General features: G+C 36.7%; 2 protein-coding genes across 2 annotated transcripts; both read right to left on the bottom strand.

Annotated features, from left to right (window-relative positions):
• Positions 1–1519: 1519 nt before the first annotated feature.
• LOC137739718 (cytochrome P450 85A-like) lies at positions 1520–4466 on the bottom strand. Its single transcript, XM_068479399.1, has 9 exons — positions 4131–4466; positions 3479–3800; positions 3064–3213; positions 2722–2967; positions 2538–2624; positions 2360–2438; positions 2151–2257; positions 1912–2036; positions 1520–1725 (listed from the first exon to the last, which is right to left on the bottom strand). Exons 1-9 carry the CDS (start codon positions 4319–4321, stop codon positions 1638–1640), a joined length of 1395 nt encoding a protein of 464 aa, XP_068335500.1. The 5' UTR covers positions 4322–4466; the 3' UTR covers positions 1520–1637.
• A 12884-nt stretch (positions 4467–17350) lies between these two features.
• LOC137740938 (PI-PLC X domain-containing protein At5g67130-like) lies at positions 17351–21252 on the bottom strand. The gene is made up of 8 exons (XM_068480743.1): positions 20823–21252; positions 20603–20725; positions 19014–19151; positions 18727–18825; positions 18311–18614; positions 17821–18041; positions 17627–17713; positions 17351–17510 (listed from the first exon to the last, which is right to left on the bottom strand). The coding sequence occupies exons 1-8, from the start codon at positions 20952–20954 to the stop codon at positions 17478–17480; spliced, it is 1137 nt and encodes a 378-aa protein (XP_068336844.1). The 5' UTR covers positions 20955–21252; the 3' UTR covers positions 17351–17477.
• Positions 21253–25388: the final 4136 nt, after the last annotated feature.

The raw sequence follows: 25388 nt of genomic DNA, 5'->3' as shown, positions 1-25388 counted from the left end.
GTCGTACACTTGAGTATGATATCGAAAAACGTGTAGGATTAGAAAGTTACACATGTAATAGCGTAGGGGCTCGAGTTTTTCTTTGCGTCCAATTCACTTTCAGTTACAGTGTATATGGGAGTCTGGACTGGACTCTGGACTCACCTTGATTCCGACACATTTATTTTGGGAGGCTTAATCTTCATATTAAGCAACCTAGTAAGTTCATGTATGAGACCTTATTTACGTTTCCTTCCTCCATTAGTGGGTAGAATTTTCAATGACTCGGAACAAAAACCCATATGGTCTACAATTTCACTTGGGTACAACTTAGCCCACTAAACTAAGGACATCTTGATCAGCCCAAAGGAGAATGTTTGGATTTTGTATTTAGACGACCTGATCATGTATTTTGTCCAACATTAATACAACAATATTACATCGTCTTTTAAATTTTACTTAAACTTTTATTGACAAGCATATCAAAACAACGAAAAGGTGGTTGGACAATACACACGACTAAGCGGCCTGAACCAAGATTCTCTCTTATTCCAATCCAAAAGTGGGATCCTTGCTCTCAACCACTATGATTGCGAGAGTGTTTCTAATTAATGGAGAAATGAGAACTTGAACTTGAAGCAACTTAGAAGAAAAACATTATTAGACTAAGATTTAGTTGGTGGGATCGTACTCTATATTTAGTAAAATTTGAATCTCAACACACTTCCATACTGCCAAATACCACAACCTTCTTTCGTCCTTTCAGGTATACTGCTACTTGGACACTATGGAAAAAGGAAAACATTTTATAGAACCCAAATAAAATTCTTTTTGTGCATATTATTCTTTTTGTAGAAATATTCTAGAATTCATTTGAAGATACCTTATATTAACTGCAAGTCTGTAAAATATAGGTTGGAGCCTGCTATGCAAGGACCTAGGGAAAAACATTTTGTCATTATAATTATTTGTCAGTTGACAGTTTTTCTGTGCATCTCAACTGCAGAAATAAAATAGGTTGCATTTTTGCTCACTATTTTCGAGAAATTTTTAGTGTATTAAAAATACGATTTAATACATCAAATCTCATTATATAATTGGTTGTAATTTTTTTTTTTTAAATTTTCAACTAATTGTATTATTACACTTGTTGTATCGTGCCGTGTTCTGATACATTGAAAAATCTCTTACCATCTCCAAGTGATGGTGATGCTCATCACCATGAGATTTTTAAAGGTACCCGGAACACGGATACATACGTCATATGTCATTATACAAGTAAAGAGACACTTGGAAAAAAAAAAAAAACTTTCCTTTCCTTGTATAACAACATATAGCGTAACGTCTCATGTTCTGGACACATTGAAAATCTTTCCTTACCACCTTATTAATTACTGTTAAATTAGTTTAAATTTCAAAATTAGTATAATTGACAAATTAAATCAAATTCATCTAACAATATTCAATTAGATAATAAATATCACCATTACTTTAGGTTTAAGGTAAGTTAAGCAAATATTTTCAATAAGAATATCCGACAAAAGGAAAATGGTCAAATTCCATTAATTTTCTAATGTGTTAGCACCTTATCATACATCATATTTCTCTCCCATGCCCTATATATTGTGTTCTCCCTTTTTTCCATGTACATAAATTAGTCAGTAAGATGAAACCCTAAGGTGCAGTCCATTCGGGGCCTCTACTCTTGGAAATTTCATCAGTTTGTCTCCCCCAACTTCTTCCCACCTGCAAGGATATTAGAACTTTATCTTTAATAATTTAACAATCAATCAACGAGCTAAAGCTATGTGATGAAGCTGACTGCTTAAGTTACACCCAGAAGAATAATTGATCAAATTTATGGGCGGTCCTATGAAAGAAACACTTATTATACTTTATTTTTCTTTTGGTAAAAATCAGATCAAAATTTACCTGTATCTAGTTACAAAGTAGTGCAGGAACGTTGAAATTTCTGCTATCCCCAACTCCCTTCCTGGACAGAGCCTGGTGCCACCTCCAAATATAAAGAAGAAGTTTGAAGACTCCAAGCTCTTGTCCTGCATTTTGCATTCAAACCTAGTTTAGAAATTCCGACTTTTGTTCAAATTCCGAGTTTATTTCCCTCTTCAAAGCCGAGGGGGTCAGGGAAAAATACAAATAGTTTCACTAACCAGCCATCTCCATGGGTTGAAGGTTAAAGGTTCCGGATACAGAAAGGAGTCATAATTAATCTCTCTTGTATACACATAGATTCTCCATCCTTTCGGAATCAAATATCCTGTTTAAACATACAAAAACAATTGTTACAATTAAAAAAAAATATATATATATATTAATCATTAAAAATAATCTTAAATATGTAACATATATATTTTCTTACCATTTAGTTCCATATCTTGAGTGGTTTTTCTTAATACCCCATTCACAATGGTGGCCAATCTTGAGGTCTCAAATATTACCTGCAGGGTAAAAAACAGCATGAAAGATATTAGCAAACCAGCTATCATAACCAGAGCAAATGGTAAATCCAAATTTATCAAGGGTGAGAAATTTCTTACCGCACGAGTAAACTTCATAGATTTCAAGTCGTTCCAGTCAATTGGGTCCTCTGGATTTTTCTTTTCTCTAATTGCCAAATGCTCTTTCTACAAAATGTGCAGTTAAAAAGTCAGAACCAAAACTCCGAAGTTAAGCAATTTTGGACGAGACTAGTAACAAGAGAAAAGCATATCATAAACTTACTCTGAGTTCTTCAAGCACTTTGGGATGATCATGGAGGTACTTGACAGCCATCATGGAAGTAGTCGAAACGGTCTCATAACCCGAGTACAAAATCGTGACGACCATATCGATTATTTCTTCGTCACTTAGTTTGTTTTTATTTTCATCACTTCTCAGTAAGCAGCCAAGCATGTCCTGATGGACTTCTTTGGAAGCTCTTCTCTCCTCTATAAGCTTTTCCAACATGCTTACAATATTCTTCCTTGCCTGCATAGAAAATGGTTCACCAATCTCAGTTGCTGGACCTTCCACAACAACTTCCATCAGAGATTTTAGTGATGAGAAAATAAATCGGATGTATACCTGAAAACCGCGGCAATAATTCGTGCCAGGAAGATCAATAGGCAATGAAATGGTGCCTAGCACAAGCTTGAAGAACTCTGTCTTGAATGCTGGAGTGATTGAGCTTGATTCAATGCCTGCAATCTGCTTCAGAGATGATAAAAGTGCCATCTGTATAAAACAGTTGAAAAAAAATCGATTACAAAAGTGAATATTGAAGGAATATTACCATAATATGTTTACTAATCCGTAATCAGCAACGAGGAATTGAACTAAGGAGTTCAACTCCACCATAATGATATTTTGCGGGCCCGACTTATATTTTAACTCCACACAGTTAGTAAACACACAAGTAATCCGTAATTAGAGTCAAACTAACTACAGTTCGACTCTGAATACGGGTTAAAGGAAAACATGGTAATGTTGTTACACAAACCTCTTTGGTTTTTTCTTGAATGTTGATAACTTGGTTGTCCCAGCCAGTGAGGTGGGATCTCATGAACTCATCAATTTTGGGCAAAATCTGGTCTCTGATCATGGTAGGGTTGATGAGGGCAAGCAATGCCCCTCTCATGTACTTGTGAGTGGAGCCATGGACTGCTGCAATGTTGCATTTTCCCAAAATATCCAACATGGATTGTGGGTAGCCAGGAACAAGCCCTTTGGCTTCATTCATTAGGATGTATCTGTTCACCTCTGGATCCATGGACACCACTGTAGGGCACCCCAATATGTGGGATTTGAAAAAACTCCCATACCTAACCAAAAATTAGCAAATTAATCAAAAGAAGTTTACTGAAACTAACCCATAGAAATATTCTCTTTGTCAATTGGTGACCAAGAAAAGCACGGTCACTGACTGTTGATTTGATATCAATAGTGAAGAATAAATAGATAACCATTAACGGTTTAATTTTGACCGTTAATATCAAATACAATGGTAGGTGACCACAAATTCTTAGTCACCAGGTGATTGAGAGAACGAGACTCGAAAAATCCACCCATTTTTGAAAAAAAAAAAAACAAACCCAGAGAAAAGCAGAACAAAACTTGTATGGAAAACAGAGGAAAGTGAAAACTATAATCACCTTGCTCTTTGGTTTTTCATGAAGTTTGGACCTTGCTTGAGAAACTCAGTGGTTTCACCAAAGACTGGCCAGCCCATTGTGCCTGGAGGGAGACCTTTCTTTCTGTATCTAACTTCGTTCCATCTGAGAAGAGCAGAGCAGATGCAGAGCAAACAGAGGAAACAGAGAACCACTACCATGAAGACAGCCATTGATGCTTTGCTCACCTAGAAGCTGCAAGGAAACCCTAGACACAGGGAGCAATCAATGGTATGGGCATGCTCTAGTTTTGTGATGTAGCCAAAAGTGTTGCACACATATATATACATATAGGAGTAGACCTCTCCCAATTCTCAACCACCATATGAGAGAGAGAGAGAGGGAGCATATTATAGGCCAATCCATGCACCCTATACAAAGTGAGGGACCCTAATCTCTGACCTCGAGTAGTAAAAGCTCACTGATGACTAAAAAGTGTTTAGTTACATAGAAAACTAGAGCACAATACGTGTACAACTGGGCTAGAATATTATGAAAAAAAATTGAGATTTCATCGTAAAATTATTTGACAACAGAACTTAAGTAAATTTAAAGTTGACTAAGGTTGTGTGTCCGCTTATTTACAGTCAAATACAAACTCACTCTTTACAAATTAGAACGGTTTAATTAAAACCCCATGTTTTATAAAAACTAAAGAAGAAAGCAATCTTTCCAAAACTTTTAACTTACCGCACGACCCAACAAAGATTTGAAGTTCCAAAGCCAAAGCAATTGAATTAACAATGTTTTTCCAAAAGTGAAAAATTAAAAAGGTTTTAACTATCGTATTCATAAACTAGTTTGGACTTTGGGGGAAGGATGCTGCGGAAAATTTACTGCTGTAATATTTAAGTTCGAGGGTACGAAATTCCAAGAAATGCTATAACCTTAAGTGGTGAATTTGAAAGGCACATGCAGACCACCCTATAGGGCCTAATAGAAAAGTGACTCCTTCACATGTTCGTCAACAAGATCTGGCAAATGGAATTACGAAAACCAGAAGAAGACACAGGAGCTTGTTTACCATGTGAATAAGTGAGGAGAGAGAGAGAGAGAGAGAGAGAGAGAGAGAGAGAGAGAGAGAGAGAGAGAGAGAGAGAGACGTATTTTTGGTTCCATTCCAACGTTTGAAACTGGAATGCCCCTTGTTCTAGTTTGAAGCTGTGGACAGTAAATTCCTAAACCCCACTATTGACTTTTGGACTTTTAATCTCAAACACTTTCCTAAACCCCTTGTTGTAGTTTTGGATCTCTCTGTCTTTGTCTCTGTCTCTCTCTCTGTCTCTCTCTCTCTATATATATATATACACACACGTACATATACATATATATATATATACATACTTCCAAAAATAATCTCACAATACCATAAATCATGCCTCATATATGAGTATGGAATAACATATCCCCTAACTAACTTCGACTCATATTATAAATTTGAGTCATTAGTTGAATTAATTCTTATTTGAATATGTGATTCTACGATGAATTCATAAAATGATAAGATAAGTATTTATCGTGTTTGAATTACCATTATCATATACTGAGGCCTCAACCTTCTTCTTCAATAATTGATGAAAAAAGGGCCACAAACATTTATCATCCCGCCCACCATAGTTAGCAATTTACGTCTAAATCCCGTCATTAGTAGGGCATCTTTACCATTAACAATCAAGTTAAGCAGCATACGCAGGCTGAACACAGGAACATCCTTACATTGTAACATAGTTTACGATCATATTTTACAAAACATAATCTGCTGATTATATGCATCTCGAGTACTCCTTTTTCCTTATCATTTGGTCGACGGATAACGATATGCCAGTGTTCTTTAAAAGCTTTAATGGTATCCATTGATCATCTGTGCAAGATCAAGTACCATAAATGTTACATTGGTTGGTGTGAAGAAGATGCTTTGCGACTTTGAAGTACGAGGAAAGAGTAATGTTAGAGAGATTAAATATGTAAACTAAATGGTGTGACACAAATAAGAAATCGGCACATTAATCGATACTTTATTAATTATCCAATAATCAATAACCACATCATTTGGTTTACACAATTTAATTTAAAATTTTGGTCTCCCTAGCATTACCCATGAGGAAGTATATATCTCTACTTGTTCTTACTAGAAGCAATCCTCAATAGGTCAATATGTTGAAACTTAAACTTCAAATGCCAAATATATGAATGAAAATTTTGGTCACAAATAAAGCCAAAAACCCTAGAGTGCTAACTAGACCTAGCTAGTTATAGAAATTTTCCATTAACTTCTGTCTACTTGTTTTTATTGAATAATTTGTTTCAACAGAAGAAATCTATGGTCACTTGTTGCTTATGATATTAAGGGTGTAAAGAGAACATAATTGTTTTGTTTCAATACTGATTCTCTATGAATCAAAATACTGATTATCTATTCTCTCTCGTTTGATAAAGTGAGGGAGCTCAATCAATGTGCTAGGGTTCATCGTGATGATCAGGATCATGATTCATAATTAACATGCACCACACATTATCTTCGGGCGGCTCCGTACAGTAGGTATCGATGATCGTCAGTCTAATCAACATGTTATATTATTTTGATGAGACATGGCTCGTCCTGTAATTTCCCGTTTATCTCTTCTACTCTCATTTTGTTTCTTGACATTGGTTTGAAGCTGATGGCTTGTCTTTGAGTGGCACAGAAGGTGGATCGGATGGTGACTTGAAGAAAGGTGTGGATCCATAAAGAGATCCTTAGATAGAGATTTGACAAAAAGGGTGCATTTACCAATTGAACTTGGTTATCAAATTAAACAGTCGGTAATTGTACTAGGATAATGAGAGTTATTACGGTGACGATAATGTTATGTGTGATCCTCATGCACTTGTACACTCGTAAAAAAACAGAAGGAGATATTTTGTAGTTCGTCATTTTATGTACGTTTCATAATCGAATACAGAATTTCAACGTATCGTATAATCCAAAATCTATAGTATCATTTTCTCTTGTATTTCGTTGAATATGGTACCTTTTATCTTTTAATGTACTTGTTCCAAATGGAGAGTAGCTAGATTTCAAAAATTGAAGAAAGATATGTCCCAACAAAGCCTATAGGGATGGGATGTATATCGAAACTCCTTGGAGTTTTCCAGTGCACACGGGTGTCTTTTTTAGCAGGTGACAAATGGCACATAGACACCCCTTAATTCTGCAAGTTGTTATCCAATTCCAAAATATTTTGCTAGAATTACCATGGCATGATTAGGAAGAAGATTGCATGCCGACATGAAATGCATAAATAGATTGATTGAACATGCTAAATTCAGGAAAAATGGGGGCCAAAGCAACTTAATTATGAAGAAAATAATAATAAGAGAGGAAACTAAGGAGAGAATAAGAGAAAGCGATATGTGAATGATAAGGAGTAGGGGGACTACTTATGTGAATAAAAAAAAAAATTGCACGGAACGGAATTTGCAGATGGAATACATACGATACTGGTAGGCTGCAAAAGGTTATTATGAGAGAGAGAAGAGGGGGGGGGGGGGGGGGGGGGGGGGGGGGTGGTAAGGGGCCATATGGTTGGCTGCTGCAGAGGGGCAGAAGAGAGAAATGGAAGAATGTCTACCCACACAAACGCACACATGCACTTCATGCAAAAGCTCTTTGCTTTTTTGATGAAATTAATATTTATATGAATATGAATGAATAATTATGTGATATAAAGTTGTGATGTACATTGACACATCCAGTTGCACGAGGGCCTCTATTTTGTTCTCTTCTACTTTTTCAGGCCAGAGCGGCAGAGATGGGTACCCAACCAATTATTTCCTCTAAATTATTGATCTCTTATACAACACGGGTGGATGGGGATGTGTGTGTGCGTACGCAATTCATCAAGGCACATTAAGTTGTAATTGATAACTTAATTTGTTTTATTAATTCAAAAGCATGAACATTATGCAGATGTGGGATTTGGATGGCCATGATAGGGTGTTAGTCCTCGTAATCTCTCTTATCAAATAGTTTAGATTATCTTTTTTTTTTAAAGAAAAATTCTTAAGGCTATCTCCAATCCAAGGATCTAAAATTTAGGTATGTATTTTTAATTATTTATCTATACCTAAGGTTAGTCAAAATTTTCCTCAAATGATAAGGGACCTGTAACTCTCACCTACAACTTTATCTCTATTAATTAATAAAACCCTCTTTGTCAACTAAAAGAGGGTGAAAAGACAAATTAGTCTTCTATTACTCAAAAAAAAATGATGGGCAATAATGTAATTTCACAGGTCCAAATTTTAGTGTTTTTATTGAAACCTTACTTACAGGTGATGTTAAAATGCCTCCAATATTAAAAAAAAGAAAAAAAAACCAATAACAAAAACCTCCCACTCCTCCCATGTTTTCTCTCTCCCTCTCTCCCTCTCTCCCTCTCTCCTTCTCATTTTCTAAAAAAATGTGTTCATACACACAAAGTGTGTAGGCAAATGCTAGTAATTTATTAAACTTTTGTATTTCATTGTTTGTTTTTTTTTTTTGGCTAATAATTTTGGAAATAGTTTTGCATAATCTATCTTGTTTTATTAGTATGAACATTTTGTTGTAAAAAAATTTAAATTAAAAAAAAAAGGAAGTGAAATATGAGAAAATTGACTTTTTATTTTTTATGGATTAGTGAACAAATGGATGGGTATTTATAGAATTTTGGAGGAGTGTTGGTTGTGTGTTAGTCCTTGTAATCTCTCTACCACAACCTAGGCTCGGTTCCGCCGTAGCACGATATTGTCTGCTTTGGCCCCTACCACACCCTCACGGTTTTGTTTCTGGGAACTCACACGAGAACTTCCCAGTGGGTCACCCATCATGGGATTGCTCTCTTGCAAACTCACTTAACTTCGGAGTTCCCATGGAACCTGAAGCCAGTGAGCTCCCAAAATGCCTCGCACTAGGTAGAGATGGGAATATGCATATAAGGCTTTCACAATCCACTCCCCTAGGCGATGTGGGATGTAACAGCTAACCAAATTTATAGTAGATAGGCCATTTCAACTTTCAAGCATATAAAATTTTAGATAACCCACTGGGAAGTTCTCATGTGAGTTCCCAGAAACAAAATCGTGAGGGCGTGGTCGGGGCCCAAAGCGGACAATATTGTACTACGGTGAAGTCGAGCCTAGGATGTGGTGGGGACTCGGGCCAGGATGTGACAATTTGGTATTAGAGCCAATCCCTGGCCGTGGTGTTCGTGCGAGAGCATTCCCATGATGGGTGACCCACTAGGAAGTTCTCATGTGAGTTCCCAGAAACAAAACCGTGAGGGTGTAGTCAGGACCCAAAGTGGACAATATAGTGCTACGGTTGGGGACTCGGGCCAGGATGTGACAATTTGGTATCAGAGCCAATCCCTGGCCGTGGTGTTCGGGCGAGAGCATTCCCATGATGGGTGACCCACTGGGAAGTTCTCATGTGAGTTCCCAGAAACAAAACCGTGAGGGTGTGGTCGGGGCCCAAAGAGGACAATATCGTGTTACGGTGGAGTCGAGCCTAGGATGTGGTGGGGACTCGGGCCGGGATGTGACAATTTGGTATCAGAGCCAATCTCTATCCGTGGTGTGCCAACGAGGACGTCGGGCCCCTAAGGAGGGCGAACTCGCTTAACTTCGGAGTTCCGATAGAACCCGAAGCCAGTGAACTCCCAAAAAGCCTCGTGCTAAGTAGAGATGGGAATATACATATAAGGCTTATATGATCTACTTCCCTGAACGATGTGGGATGTAACATTAGCTCTATAATGTTCGAAACTTTAGGTTGCTCACCATTATGTTGAAAGATTGTTTTCCTGTTACACAACATGATTTCTCCATTATATATGTGACATGCATGATGCATAATGAGAAAAGATTAAGTGAAATAAAACATGGAAAACAGAAAGTGAAACCCTAAAGTGAGGAAAACAAAAAGTGGAAACCCTAAAAGTCAATCTTTTGGCCGGCCAAAAAAGGGCAAAGAATAATCAAAACTCTCTTTTTACGACAGTAAATTGAAGCAGTCGGTGTAAAATATGTCAAGTATCAACTACATGCCAGTGCCACTGAGAAACGTCTTGAGACTCACAAATCTCAGTTCCCAAGCTCTGAACTTGGAAAATAAATAGACAAAACAAATATTAAACAAAAACTATTTTTATAAAATGAAATAATTAAAAATATTTGTGCAGAAGTGGTAAACGGGTGCCCTAAAATCCAAAGGATCCCTTGACAGAAAGATGCATGGTAAAGATTTTTCGCTGTTTCTTTGTTTGTTTTGTAGTTTCTTGACATCTTTATCCAAACCACAAACCCACTCCCCATTCCCATATGATGATTGTGTGCACGTGTGGTAGGTCTATCCACGTGCACCTGTTTTATTCGCTGAATTGATTGATTTGTTCTTTGCTTCTCTTTCTCTCTCAACCCTTCTTCTTCTTCTTGCCCTGGCTCTCTGATAAATTTTACCCCTTTGCTTCTGTCTCTTTGCTATCTGTCACCTCTTTCACCCACGCTTGTCTTTACTTCTTACCTGGGGTTAATAACAATATTCTATTTTAACCTTGTACTGTTACTCCGGCAAAGTCGTACTGTCGGTAAAGATGGGCGACCAGAAGCTATATGTAGTTAAGTGCTCATAGTCATGGCTCATTATATTTTTGGTCAACTCATAGCTCGTCAAATCCCTCTGTACAAGTTGCACCTTTTTGTTTGTTTGAGAAATTATCATAGCCATAGTATACCTTAGTATGTACAACCTTTATTGTTCATTCATTCATTAAGTTACGTAATAAGTTATACAAAAACGTTATAAGATGAATTGTTATTTTATCTCTACTTAAGAGAATAGTACCTCTTAAACTACTTTTAGTTCCTTTATTTTTCAGTTAGAGAAATAACAAATCAAATGAATAAATCCTGTAATTAATATGGCTTAGGTTAGAAATCTTAGCATATACAAACACGCACTTATATATATATATATATATATATATATATATATATATATAAACACACACACACACACACATAATACAGAACAGAAGTGACTACTTGAATTCCATTATTGTTTCTTTGCCCTTTTATGCTGAATGAGTGATTAGACAAAAAGAAAACTACGTCCTATTGGTATTACAACACGTGTGTTTCCCCTACGAACAATATCACCTAAGCAGAATTGATCCTTTCTCATTCACTAAGGGGACGTTTGTTGCGCCGGACTATCTCGGACTGGATTAGCTTCAAGGACTAAGCTGGACTGGCTTAGACTAGACTAAACTAGACTAACTTAGTGAAGCGTTTGGTGCAGTATTGGACTAAGAAACTGGATAATAACAAATTCTAATATTATTTTATTTAATATATAAATTATTAATATTTTACTATGATCTTATCTTTTTCTCCATCTTTTCCTACCATTTCCGTCCCACTCTTTTCCTCTTCTCTCATCGTCCCACCCTCTCCCTCTTTTTTTCCTCTCAGACCTCTCAATTCATGTCTCTTTCTCATTCCTGGTCAAACTCCTTATTGATTCCAGTCTCTATTTCTCTGTCCTCCCTCCCTCTCTAGCTATGCTTTGTTCGAACGGAACCTCACGACTCCAATTTTCCCGACGAGTTGCAGGTTTCCCGATGTGTTTTTTGGCCAACCCTCATTAAATTGGATGAAGTTAGCACCGCCAAAAAATTCATCACCATCCCTGGACCGAGATCTTAGCTTTGCATGCTCAAATTTGTCATGGATTTGAAGAAGCCCAAACAGGCCGAGACTTCCAGGCCATTTTCCGGCCACATTCGACCACATTTTGGCCTCGATTCAAGTAAAATCGTAATCTTGTCACTCCCAGCTTCAATTTGGTATATTTTATATGAAAGTTGGTTGTGAAATGGATCTAAAAGAGAGTCGGGAAGTTAATGATTGATCTAGGTGACTGACAATGACGAGGAGTCTGTCGGGAGTGGTCGTTGAGCATGACAAGGACGAGAAATAGAGGATAGTCTTAGCTAGTCCACTGGTTATTGGAGGGTCTCACTAAGACCTCTTAGTGAAGGGTTTTGTCCATGCTAGTCCCCTTTAGTCTCATTAATGTTAGTCCCAGCATGGAACAAACACAGTATTGGACTAATAGCTAGTCCAGTCCAGTCCAGTCCGAGTTAGTGAGGGCAAACAAACGCCCCCAAGAGAACTTTCAATATACCTAAAACACGAGTACGTACGCAATGTGTGATTATAGAAATAGAATGATAATAGAAAGAAAAAAAATCTCCTTATTTGTATAATGACATATAACATACTGTTCCGTTTCAGCCACATTGAAAAGTCTCTCTTCATTCACAAACAGATTTAATTGTTCCTAGGAATATTTGGAACCCACTATTGTTTGGTCATGGATTCTTCGTAATATTAATTGCATGAACAATTACTTAATAATTTCCACTGGTAATTACTATGTGTTAATTCAAAAATCAAGGGGTATACATTTTTTGTTTCATATTTTAACATCGTCTAAGATTTTTTATTAAACAATTGTGCTTTCTCATTACTATTCTTTTCAAATTACAATTTTGTACGCTTGACGCATTGCACCGAACTCCCAATTCTGTATTTATTCATGTCAAACGGGCTGCGCATGGGGCACCACTGTATAATTTTCCTTTCTCGAAGATCAACCCATCCCTAGCTTGTTTTATTATATAACCGAGGCTAACTTGCATGTGTCCCTTGTCATGTGTCGCAGCTTCTAAATTGGAAGATTTAAACTAACAAAACCAAAGCTGCAATTACGGTTGAACGTAATTATGTCGATCGAGGGAACTTCTTGATAAAAATCAACCATATATCCAGATAGTTACTTACGTTGGTAGTTGCTAGTTGTAGAAGGGCCACTAAAGTACCACAAGTCCTCTGGCTTTGCCAATTCCTAGCTAGCTAGTTTTTGCTCGTGGCAGTCCTGCAGAGAAGAGGTCAGGTCACGCGTGCTGGTATGTGGCCAATTGGCCAGGGCCATGGGCATTGACATACATACGTACGTCCGTTTGCATAACTAGGGTTTCCTTTTCTATCTTATACTCCAGTAAACTTTCAGCTACTTGATGCCCATAATAAAGGCCTACTACACTCTTTCAGATAAAATACAAAAATAAAAAAATAAAAAACCTAATCCCAATATTATTGTACTCCCATGCAAACTCGTGCATGCGATGCGTCCCTTCTCTTTAATTTGTACGTGCTCTCTCTGCCCTAGACAGACAAATCTTCCAATTTATAAATATATTACATATCTAGGTACCAGCTAGTTTGGGTATATATATAATATCCAGAAACTAACAATTGATATACATATAATTAGTGTTTATAATTATGTAAGTTGGAGAGATTATGATGAAAAGCTTGGGGAGGCAATAAGTACGTATGTGGTTCCAAGCAACAATTTTGGAAAAGATTCTGATAAAACTTTAGGTACCTTGGTTGGCTCCACAGCAGAAGGGTGAGCACCCCCACTCCCATGTGTGAAAGGGTCCCCAATTGCAATTTGTAGTGATGCATAATTGCTTGTCTTTGCTGTTGTTTCTTTCATTCCTTCCCACTATTGTATTTTTAAAATTATATTATTTATGTTGCTTGAATGTGTGTTTGTGTATACATTCTCATCTCCATCTAGAGTAATACTGTACATACTCTCTTAAATTGGAGATAGTCTTTTTGTGTCTGCAACACTAATTATTTACCACGAGTGAGGAACTTGATGAGTGATGCTCGTGAAGAAAATATACAACAGATTACGAGCAGACTCGCTCGCCATGCATGCATTGAGCTTGAGCTGCTTGGGTGAGTTGAGTCCAGGAATCCAGATTAGGTAAGCTAATGGTTACATATGGGCATGGGTGCCAAAACCCACGTGATCGGGTGGCTGCTTGGACACAACGAGTGAGCAAGGATGAAGCTTGTGGTGGGGCTCTCCACACACAGACAGGGGCTGGTCTAGTCCTGTGGTGTAGTTGTGTGCATTAACAAACAACAATGGAATTATCAATTATGGATCAAACGATATGCCCAATTTCATTTGCATGTTACCCCCTCGTGGGTGTTTCGTAATCGTCCTTGGTACCTTTGTGGAATATATAATATTGACAAGTACCAGACACTCAGCTCCTAGTGATCGATCGATCGATATCCATCATCCCAACCCCCCCTACCCACAATATCCAACCATTGATTGATCATTTCAATGTTTTGTCACAAGAAATTTAATTTTCATTTCATTCATAAAAACAAACATCTTTAATTTATACACTTGCGCATTCATGTGTTAATATATAGGATGCGACATGTTAGTTAGTCTTGTTAATGCACACAAGTGCTACACATGCCTATGCCGTGAACATGAAATGAAAAAATATGAAGAGAATTAAGTTAGGTCATGATGAGGGCTCGTTTTCAGAAATCCAAACCAAAGAAAAAGGTGGAAAGAAATATACTTAAGGAACGTATTAGTAATAACCCCTGCATGATCTAGATTCAGACATGATTATATTTTCAACTAATCTGTACGTTTTTGCAGTATAACAGATTAGAGAATGTGTTGTGTGCCAATAAAAGATTTCTCAACAGATCTTGCATTATTCAGCCCTTTTGAGCGAAATAATATAATGTGTATAGGGAATTCTTCAATCAATCCGTAGCTATTGAGTAGTGCGTTGACGACAAGAGTACTCCACGAACACATATTCATAGTCCAAATGATATAAAATACATGCAGTGAACATTGCATCACAAAATACCCATGAATATGTAAAATTAGAAAAGAAAAAAAAAAAAAAAAACATTTTTCTAATGCTTCATTCATGATACACCAATAACATGAAACCCATTATTCTGGCACAAAAGCAACATCGAATTCGAAGCATGTTACTGGTTAAAGTAATATTAATTAGGTAATCACAAGTTGATCTGATATCCTATATTATTCCTATCCACTGTATAATTGAACCTAAGGACATTGATTTTACAAATAATATAAATATTTTTATTCCTTCGCTCAAGATTGCTAGCATGTGTTTGGATGCCTCCTAACCTACCAACTCACATGCTCCACACCAATTAAGATCCTTAAGATGAATTGGGAACATAATATAAGATTTAATTAGCTACTCGACTCTAACTAAACTACTGGGAATGCATGCATTGTTTGACTCTGGATTCATCAGATTATGACCTCTTTAACTTCGAATCTCTTAGTTAGCTAGTTTCACGACTACCCATCCAGTCGGTGATGCCAGAAATGTTAGATCTTGGATGGCTAAAATTCTGAACAAATATAAGTTCTTTAGAATTTAGCCCTGATTTCTAATAAGTTAAATTTGACCACTGAGTCACTGACTAGTGATCAGCAAGAATTTCAGTTTTTTGGGGAAGCTTCAAGTCTATAACAATACAGTGTAATAAGAAAAATTAAACTTGGTCACACTCACGAGTCATGAATTTGACCGAATCAAATCTTAGAAATCACCAAATTGAGCTGATAATTTGATTACTTATAGTCAAGTGCACTTGTTTTATTGGTATAGACCTATATCCTTTAATCAAACTTTATTCACGTTCTTTTCTTTCCTTTTCTTCGTTTGGGTAGTAGGTCAAAGATCATAAAATTCAACCAGACATTAGCCTACTAAGGTTAAGGTTAGATTATCCAGTTTGTTGCTATGCGTGGAAATATTGCCCCTGCAGGTCCCTAGTGATTAAGTGAACGTGACATCCACTTCAATATGTACGTTTACTTTGGTTTTATTCACCAAAAAAAAAACTTTACTTCAATTTTAGTTTTTTAATTTGCTTGTAATTAGCATCGATGAGACATCAATTAAATCCATCAATCTACTCCTAATATAGGTCGAACAAAACAAAGAAATAATACATTGCGATGCAAGTGGTAAATTGTTATGGTAGTTAGGGTTTTTCTCGACAACTCATTGCCATACGGAATTAAACTCTCTCTCCTCCTAGTTGTGTAATATGGATTGTGTTAAAAAAAACAAATTAAACAAGAAAAAAAGGAAAAAAAAAACACAAAACTATGTTAGAAAAAATAAGGATTGCAAGAGGCTTATAGTCTCAAGTTTGTTATAGTATGTACTCACTAAGATGTTCGATTCTTCTTCTCCAAAATCAACCGAGAGAGAGAGAATTAATGAACTAAGGGGAACAAATGAAAACTAAAACAATTATAGATTTTGGATACAGATGTTGTACAGCTCAATTATTGGTACAGACTAAACCTAACTAAACAAGGTGCGATCATTTTAGTACTATCAGTGGTTGGTTGGTTCCCATGACAATGCATGAAAGGATAATTAAGGGGTTTTCCTTGTGTTATCTAATACTCACTTTCCATCAATGTAGCCCATTGTTTGCACAAGACAGCATGGAATACATTATACTTTGTTTTTGGTTACCTATACAAATACAAAATAATTAAAGCCAAAGTTCTGAGCTTTTAGTTTCATGCAGCATAAACAAATTAAGAAAACAAAATTAAAATAAAATGATTCTGATAAGTACTTTGAAAATATATAGCATAGGATTCCATCACAGGATGTTTTGCCTTCAATAGACAGCTGGAAATCATTACAAGTTTCCACATATTAAACGTGTATGAACTAAGTTGTTCATGCACTTCCATAAATTCTCTCAAGTTAATCATGTACGTTCTGGAAAAATATTTCATGTAATACTAATGCAGTTTTTATTCACTTGGAAGGACACTTGTTGGTTAATTTATAAACCATTTTTCTTATGTAATACTGTTGTTCGTGGACTTCCATATTGTTTTCTTACGAACCCCTAAATGTCATATTGTATAAAAAAAACAAATCTGGATTTAGTATAACTATATATCGTTAAAAAATGAGTAATGTTGTTGCTAACATTAGCCATCCGATCCCCCTTGGAGCTACTTAGTTATGACATACACTGTTTGTGACGATGTTTTAGATGACATCATTTAATGTTGAAGTCTATATCGTAGAGGTGCTCAAATTCGATATTGAATCCATTTTGTATTTTATCCATCTAACTAATTATCATTAACACAAATAGTTCGTGTGAAAAAATCGAGTTATATGAGCCTTACAGGATTGAAGAGTAAACTGGTAGTTTTCGAGTGACAACATCTTTCATCTACTAAGAAGGAAGTGACAAGGAATTTCAATATATATTTTTTTTTCCAAAGAGCAATTACAAACCATGCTGATTCCTTGCAATATTCCTACAGTTCTCTTACAGATTTAAGCTTTATTAAATGAATTTGTATTGTCACTCCTATGGCTTGCAAGACCCTGGAGGTGATCCTGGCTGCAATCGAGAACATAAATTATTAAAAAAAAAAAGAAGATATATTTTTATGAAGAAACTTTGCTACAATACAAAAAATTATTTTGGTGAACAAGAACCAAAGTTTCTTAGCTTACCACACATGCATGTATATCGTTACATCCACACAAGAGCTCCCCATTGAGATTGTCTAAAGCTTGAAACGATCCTCCTCCATCACTCCTCTGCATCAAGAACCATACATGTATAAATGAGTAAAGTTTCCCTAATTTAAATTTCAGACCTAAATTTAAATCAGAGGTTATTAAACAGGGGAGAAAAAAAGGCATGCCTTGTAAAAATCAACAGAAACAAAGTTAGCCCATCGGTTGCCAGCAGCTCCATGACAAGTGTAAAGCATGTTAATCAGATTCCCAGAGTTATCTACGCAACTGCCTTTCTTAATGGGAACAGAAGCAAAATAATTCACCAAAACCAAAGATTTGGTCTTGTCATCAAGAGGTGATGATTGTCCTCTATTTGAACAAGCTTCCTTCATTCCATCATCCCCATCTGCAAAGTTTGGTGTTGTAAAGTAAGACATTCATTCATACATTCCCCTTCCTTAAGAGGCATGCTGACCACGGTAGATGTAGCGGGATCCATATCAACAATTATGTACTCAAAGTATCGATAGTATATCAACAATGCAGGCAACATTACCAATACTAGATAATGCAATATGCTTGTCGATATGGATCCAGCTCCAGGTAACTTAATAACAGATGGAAAATCATTTGATAATATTTTAAAAGAATGAAGTTGGTATGTTTGCTTCTTACATTGGTTTTCAACCATGTAGTTCCACTGGTAAGCGATTCCTTCGGATTGTTCCTTGGCTTTTTTTGAAGTAAACACAAGTAGCCTTTGGTTCTTGGCAACCATGTCACTAACTAGTGGCCAGTCCTGGCCATTTTTGGGCATGCTTGTCACGGGAAACCAATATTTCTTCAACCCGGAAGCGTCGAAGACCTTTGTCAATCCATTTGGAGCTTCCACATAGTCCTCTAATATCAATGTCACAATTTCTGATGGGTTGGCTGATAAAAATGCTTCAACTTCCTTCAGTGTATCTATAGCTGGTCCCTACATATTTGGGAAGCAAGGTTGAGGCAAATACATTTTGTGTGCAAGTTTCTTAATCTCAAAGAATATATATACAAGAAGAAAATGAAGTATGGCAGATGGTATTGCTTACAAATGCAGTAAAGTCATGGCATTCTCCTTTAAAAGAATGGCACAACCACACATCATCTTTAAAATCATACGTATCCAGCATCAAGGCTCGAACTCCACCCTGTAAGAAGTCAATGAGTAATGAGATACACGACTAAAAGAGAGCTGCTATTAACACTCTTAACAAGTCATCATGCATATAAGGCTGCACTTTGTGCATGATGACCTTTTCGAGAGTGCTAATAACAACTTCTGAACAAAATTGAAAAGGCACAAGGCCTACACGTATATGAATGAAGGATGCAATACATTGAGCTGTTGAGTGACAGTTTCTTCTTGATTGTTGAAGGTAACGCGAGGAATTCCAGTATGAGATGGCTCTCCGTCAATTGCAAAGGCATTGTGGGTTGTCAAAAACGCATACTTGTTGAACGGCAGAGAATTGTTCTATGTCAAATGAAAAAACACAACTAATCAAATATACTATTAACCTTTCGAGGCAGATTCGGTGCTAATTGAATAAAGCTCAACTCGACGAGAATCCGAGTTAAGAGAAGGTATAATTCAAGGAAAATGATAAATAGACATCATGTTAATTTCTTTTAAAGTTTAATCATGCTCGGTGTTTCTGTTTGATTATTCAATCAAATATATAAAAAAAATAAAGAAAAGTGTGTTAGAACTTAAAAATGTGTGTAAAATTCACCTCTCATCATTCAACCCTAGCTAATTGCCAAGCCTATTAGGCCATCTCTAACCAAAGACTGGTCAGAGGGTTCGTTTTAACCCTTTGGCCCTCCAAGAAATTAATATTTTAATGAACAGTGCAGGACCATATTTCTTACCATCTCCAACCAAGGGCCATAGGGCTTGTTTTAGCCCTGTCACAAAAAACCATCTTCAACCGAAAGCCAAAGGGCTATAGTATGGAATGTGAAGAATTGAAATAAAATGAAGTAAAATAGTATGGAATGGTGAAAAATATGTGAGAAATGGTGTAGGAAAAAATTAGAAATTAAAAAAAAAAAAAAAAAGGCTATTGGGCATAAAAACAAAAGGTGGGCTGGGACCATAAAAAAAGACTAAGCCCTAAACCCTAAAGTGGGCTGGGCAATGGAAAAGAACAAAAAAAAAAAAAAAAAAAAAAAAAATTTGAAATTAGGCTAGCCAGCAGGTTAGCTGGCTGGCTAAAAGTGGCCAACCAATTGGCCCTTTTAGATTTCGTGAGACCCACGAGCCCTCTGGCCTAGCCCTCTGTTGGAAACAGTTTTCGGACGTTTTTTAGCCCGCTGACCCTATAGATCATTCGGTTGGAGATGACCTTAGGTCAAAGTGTGAAAACCCCAAATTGACATGCATGAGTGTGCAGTATCCTCTGCCCTTATTGGGCCTAAACGGGCCCAATTTCCAGGCCCAAACCAAACTCCTTAAGGCCAGTGAATTGTGGGCATAGAAAACTGTAAAATTCTTTTCAATGGTTGTGACATCCGAAGACTCGACCCAAAATAAAAAAAAAGACATCCGAAGGAGCCGGCAGTCATGCTCAGATTCCATGGAGTCAATGTGACATAGTGGACCCCACCCCATCCCTACTCAAAATCTCCTGTTTTTCCTCTTCATGATACGGTCATGTTTATCTCAATTTTTCTCGTCTTTTAGAAATTTAACCACTCGAAGGCATTGATTATACTCAATGGGGTTTTGAGTATTGCTCGAAAGGCCTCAAGAGCTGCTCAAGCAGTTTCGAGTGGTTGTATTTCTATATCTTTAAAAAATCAGACAAAAATCTTGAATATATTACAAGAAACGGTAAGTGTCCAAATTTTCTAGAGAGAGGGGGGTAGGTAGGTTAAGTGTCCAAATTTTCTAGAGAGAGTGGGGGTAGGTAGGTCACATACCAATAGTTTGAACTGTTCTGTAATGGCTGATCTTATACATCTAGTGCCTGAGAAGCCTTGTGGGCAAGACCCGCAGAGAAGTCCGGCCTCACAATCGGCGTCCGTCGAGCATTCGTCCAAAAGCTACACATTTGAAAGCAAAATATCGTCACTCTTTCTTTTTTCTGTCACAAAAATTACATAATTCAGATGCATAGATATGAAAAGGAGAGGCACAAACCTTGCACTGTCCAATGCTTAAAACCGCTGCGAAAACCGTGACTAACAAAACGAGGTTCTGCTGAGTAAACCCTAAGTTCTGCAGAGTCTTCATGTTGCAAGTTGCAACCCAAAAGTGATGCAGAGTCTTCATATTGGAAGTTGCAACCCAAAAGTGATGAAGGGAAACTGTGGTCGTTGGGTTTTGGTGACCGAACTTAGGTTTCTCAGTTTTGGCTGAGAAAACGAAGTCCGCAGAACTTCTGAATGTAGATTAAACTGTCTGGGAGTTCTTACGGGTACGGATATAAATGTTCATCCCAAACAAAACCAATCACATCCATTCACAACAAACACGTTGGGATGGAGAAGAAGAGGAAATGTTTGAATCACTCGAGCCGTAACGGAACATCCTTAACCTTGGACCTTCACTCCCATGTGAAAATATTGACCTGTGGCTAAGGACTAAGGAGAAACAAAATTAAAATGGCATAATTTCCATATTCCATATATGTTTTGTTTATCCTGTGTTTAACTATGTATAGTATGCAAGTGTCTACCTTTCTTGGCCGTTTGGCTAAGAAGGAATGATTTTTTATTTAATTTATAAGACGCGAATGAAATTTATCTTTTCTAACCTTATCATATTAACATAGTATTTTCATTCTTTTTTTGTTTTTGGCATACCTTGAGACTTGACGATGGTAAGTTATTCAATTCAGTTGAATCTAGACAATAAATAAGGGGTGGTGCTACATATATCAAATTCATGCACCAAATATTGTGGCACACTCTACATTGTATATATTTTTATTACAATTATTAATCAAATTTTAACTTGAATTAAAATATAAATTTGATTGTTTCCACATCACGTAGTTGCAAAATATATATGTAACTATTTGATGCGCCTAGTATTATTCATAAACGAATACCAATGGCTAATATGTATGTAGAAAGAATATAGGATGCTACATTGAATGTGTCCAAGGTATCAAAATGTGTAAAATTAACACATTAAAATAAAGGGGTAGGTGATGGTGATGGTGATGGTGATGGTGATGGTGATGGTGATGGTGATGGTCTTGACCTTCTTATTTTTTTGTGTTAGTCATTGGTCAAAGTTAAAGGAAAGAAAACTGCAATTTTACATCATAAGGTTTGGAGGTCATTTTCAAAATGAATCATGAGGTTTTTAACTTTCGCATATTACACGTTGCTTTTGAAGTGAACCAATTTAATACTTTTGTCGATTTTACTACCTAATTAGACGTTAAATGTTGATATAATATAAATTAGGCCCACATAAGAGACACACGTTGATTGTCAATTTTATAAAATGGTTAAAAGAGTAAAATAGTAAACTACTAATATGCAAATGTTGGCTCAGTCTATACTCTGTCAATACTTAACATCTAATTAGACAGCGAAATTGTTAAATTAATGTACTTTAGAAACCACATAATGTCATATACAAAAATTGAAACCTCATAACTCACTTTGCAAATGACTCTTCAAACTTTATGCTGTAAATGCAATTACCAAAATAGAATCACACATTCATTGTCTCACATGGGCCGAACTTAAACAACAATAAACCTATAGCAATGGCCCTGTTTTTTATCCACACAAATTGTTTTCCTTTATGGTAATCTGATCCAACAAATAGTTAACAGACTACAATAGTAGGTAGGGGGAGCCCAAAACAAGCCCAGGCTCCATACAGTTTGGCATGCATTTTTTCTCTTTTAAACGTACACACACTTTCTGTTAATTTTGTCCTTTACACTCTTTAATTTAACAAATAGAAAATTAAAAGGAGTGTAATAGATAGTAAAATAGAGGTGTTTGACAAAACCGAGTTCATTGACATTAAACAATTCATAGCTCGACCTCACTTAGTTGGGTAAGTTGTTGTTTTGAACAACTTTTGTTTGTGTCACGCCCCGATCCCGACATACGTCCAGAATTGACACATGACGTCACAAAAAACTCGTACATCTAACATACCTCACCTCCGGGATATGGGCCAAACATAACTAACGATCCAACTGCGTAGTAATTTTTCGCATACTTTATGGCTGCATCTAACCTCGTTGTTAAACTGCTTACGTACACCAAGCAGGGATCAAGCTATTCGTAGTCCACCGTTTGTTAGACTTTGAACCGTTCATAATACACTTCCTAGTAGACAACATAGAGTACCACGTTACACATGAACTATAAGCCAAACAAGAACTGTCATCTAGCCATTCACACACACATGCTTTCCAACATCATCCAATAATCAAACCAATCAATAACATATATAAAACACCGAAATGCAAGGCTAAAGTGACACAGTTCGGCCCAAGCCTACATCTCATAAGCTATCTTAATCCAACCTCAATCCAAGGAATCAACGAAGCAAATAATAGGGTTCTAGACCACTCAACAAAACCATAACACCAAACGGGATTTTGGACTACTCAACGGAATCCAAACCAGGATACGATTCCGGGCCACTCAACAAAATCGTGGAGAAGAAGGGATTCCGGACCTCTTAACAGAATCGTGGAGTACGATGGATATTGGACCACTCAATGAAATCCAAGCTAGATAAGATTCCGGACCACTCAACGGAATCGCAGAGTAGAGGGATTATGGACCACTCAACAGAATCCAAACGGAGCAAGGAACCGGACCACTCAACGGAACCTCAGCAGAACCCAGTTCTGGATCATTCAACAGAACTAAGCGGATGTCCAAGAAATATAACAACGCTCGAAGAACAAGACAAGAAACAAGTACTAAAATTACAAAAGCTCAATGAAACAAGAAATGGAACAAGGCACAAGTTACACATATTAAAATGGCTCAAAGAAACAGGAAATGAACAATGAAACTAGGTATGAAACAAGTTTCGAAACGACAAACCCCATGACAATGGGTTATCGGTCCACTACTAGCCCTCACATTTCATCACATTATACCAATCAGGCAAATCAAACCACAATTCAATTATGCACGTCAAATTACATTCCATAAAAATAAATCGATGGCTAAATATTAAAAATAACAATCCAATAGAAACCATATTCATAATAATATCCACATAGAATAATAATTACAAAAACAGGGTAATCACCAGTATCACATACATTAAAGTCGTTCACAGAAATGATAAACCTGCATCAAGTCAAACCATCTACTCTATAACATTGCCAAACTAGAAATAACCAAATGTTGTGCACAGAGTTTGTCTTCATAAATGGTAAAATGCTACCTATTGGTGATCACACATCTTGTTCCTTTGTGGAACAATATTTATCATGATATGAGTAATGATCCATCAAAGCTATCACTGAGATGTGAAACCATGCTAACTACACAACATTTTTCTTAAACATAAATGTTGGGACTTCATTAATAGCAAACTAGATCATAAAAAAAAAATCCATATTATTTATAGCACATTCCTGCCTAGCAATTACAGGAAAGCAAGACCACCTTGGAAGAAGCATGAGAATAAAACTTGATCCCACTTTTAATCCCACATGACTTATAGAATAGCTAGCTAACGTACCACAATTGAAGTCATCCGGAAAACATAATCAAGACCAATATACATCTATGAGGGTTGGGAATGTAGAAGTATGGTTAAACTAAAACTATATGGGACTTTCCAGCATGCACTATTGTACTATTAGATTACCACATAACACAAGTATTTACAGCCGCTAAGGCTCGTCTAACTCCAGCTAATATCAATAACCACTTCCCAATAGTGTAAAAGAGTTAATTCAATACTACGATATGTGCATCATCATGGTGCAAAGACTGCAGCTCATGTCTCACAAATTCTATAATCTATACAAACATTGTGATCTGGTGACAACTAAATAGAGAGCACCTCCCTTATTGCTTCACTTATCTCCCCAAGATAGCACGATAATCATCCAAAACATTTCAACCAAATGTATGTTCTCACAGTAAATTAATAATCCCAATTCTGCAGATATATAGTATCTCAAGAAATACGCACTCCAATCTCTACTTAATTATTGTAATTCCAATTCTTTAATTCAAAAACTACTTCTCATACATACTGAAGCATGCCAATTTGAAATAACAAAACTCATTGGAAAAAAAAATCAAAATAACATAACCAAAGCAATCCAAATCCAACAGATGACAAGAAACCAGAGTGGAATGCCTTATCCCAATAATTTGAACTTGGAAAGCTAGAAACTTTAGATACCATGCTGCTGAAGCTGGATCAAGAACTTGTTTCATTTCTCTTTGAAACCAAAAACCCAAGGCTGAGACTTTGATAAATGATAGGGGTATCACTATCACCTTATCAGTGAACAAAACAAAGCAGATCGAAAATGATAACGGGTGGAGAAGTTGAGTTTAGGTAGGAAAATAGGAAGAGAGTAGAAGACCGCAGGCCCCCCTGCACTCGTCCACTCCCTTCTCCGATTGGTCTCCTTTCTTTTCCCTCATTCCCTCATTCTGATTGGGCAGCTCTTCTCTCCCCCAGACACAGCCATCCGCCTGGCTAAAAATTGACAGGAAGGCTCCCAAATTTTCTGGAGCCTTCCAG

This window comes from Pyrus communis, chromosome 7, assembly GCF_963583255.1.
Source record: "Pyrus communis chromosome 7, drPyrComm1.1, whole genome shotgun sequence".
Classification (NCBI taxonomy): domain Eukaryota; kingdom Viridiplantae; phylum Streptophyta; class Magnoliopsida; order Rosales; family Rosaceae; genus Pyrus; species Pyrus communis.
Note: the sequence above shows the minus strand (reverse complement) of the source record. Positions and strands in the feature narration are given on the sequence as shown.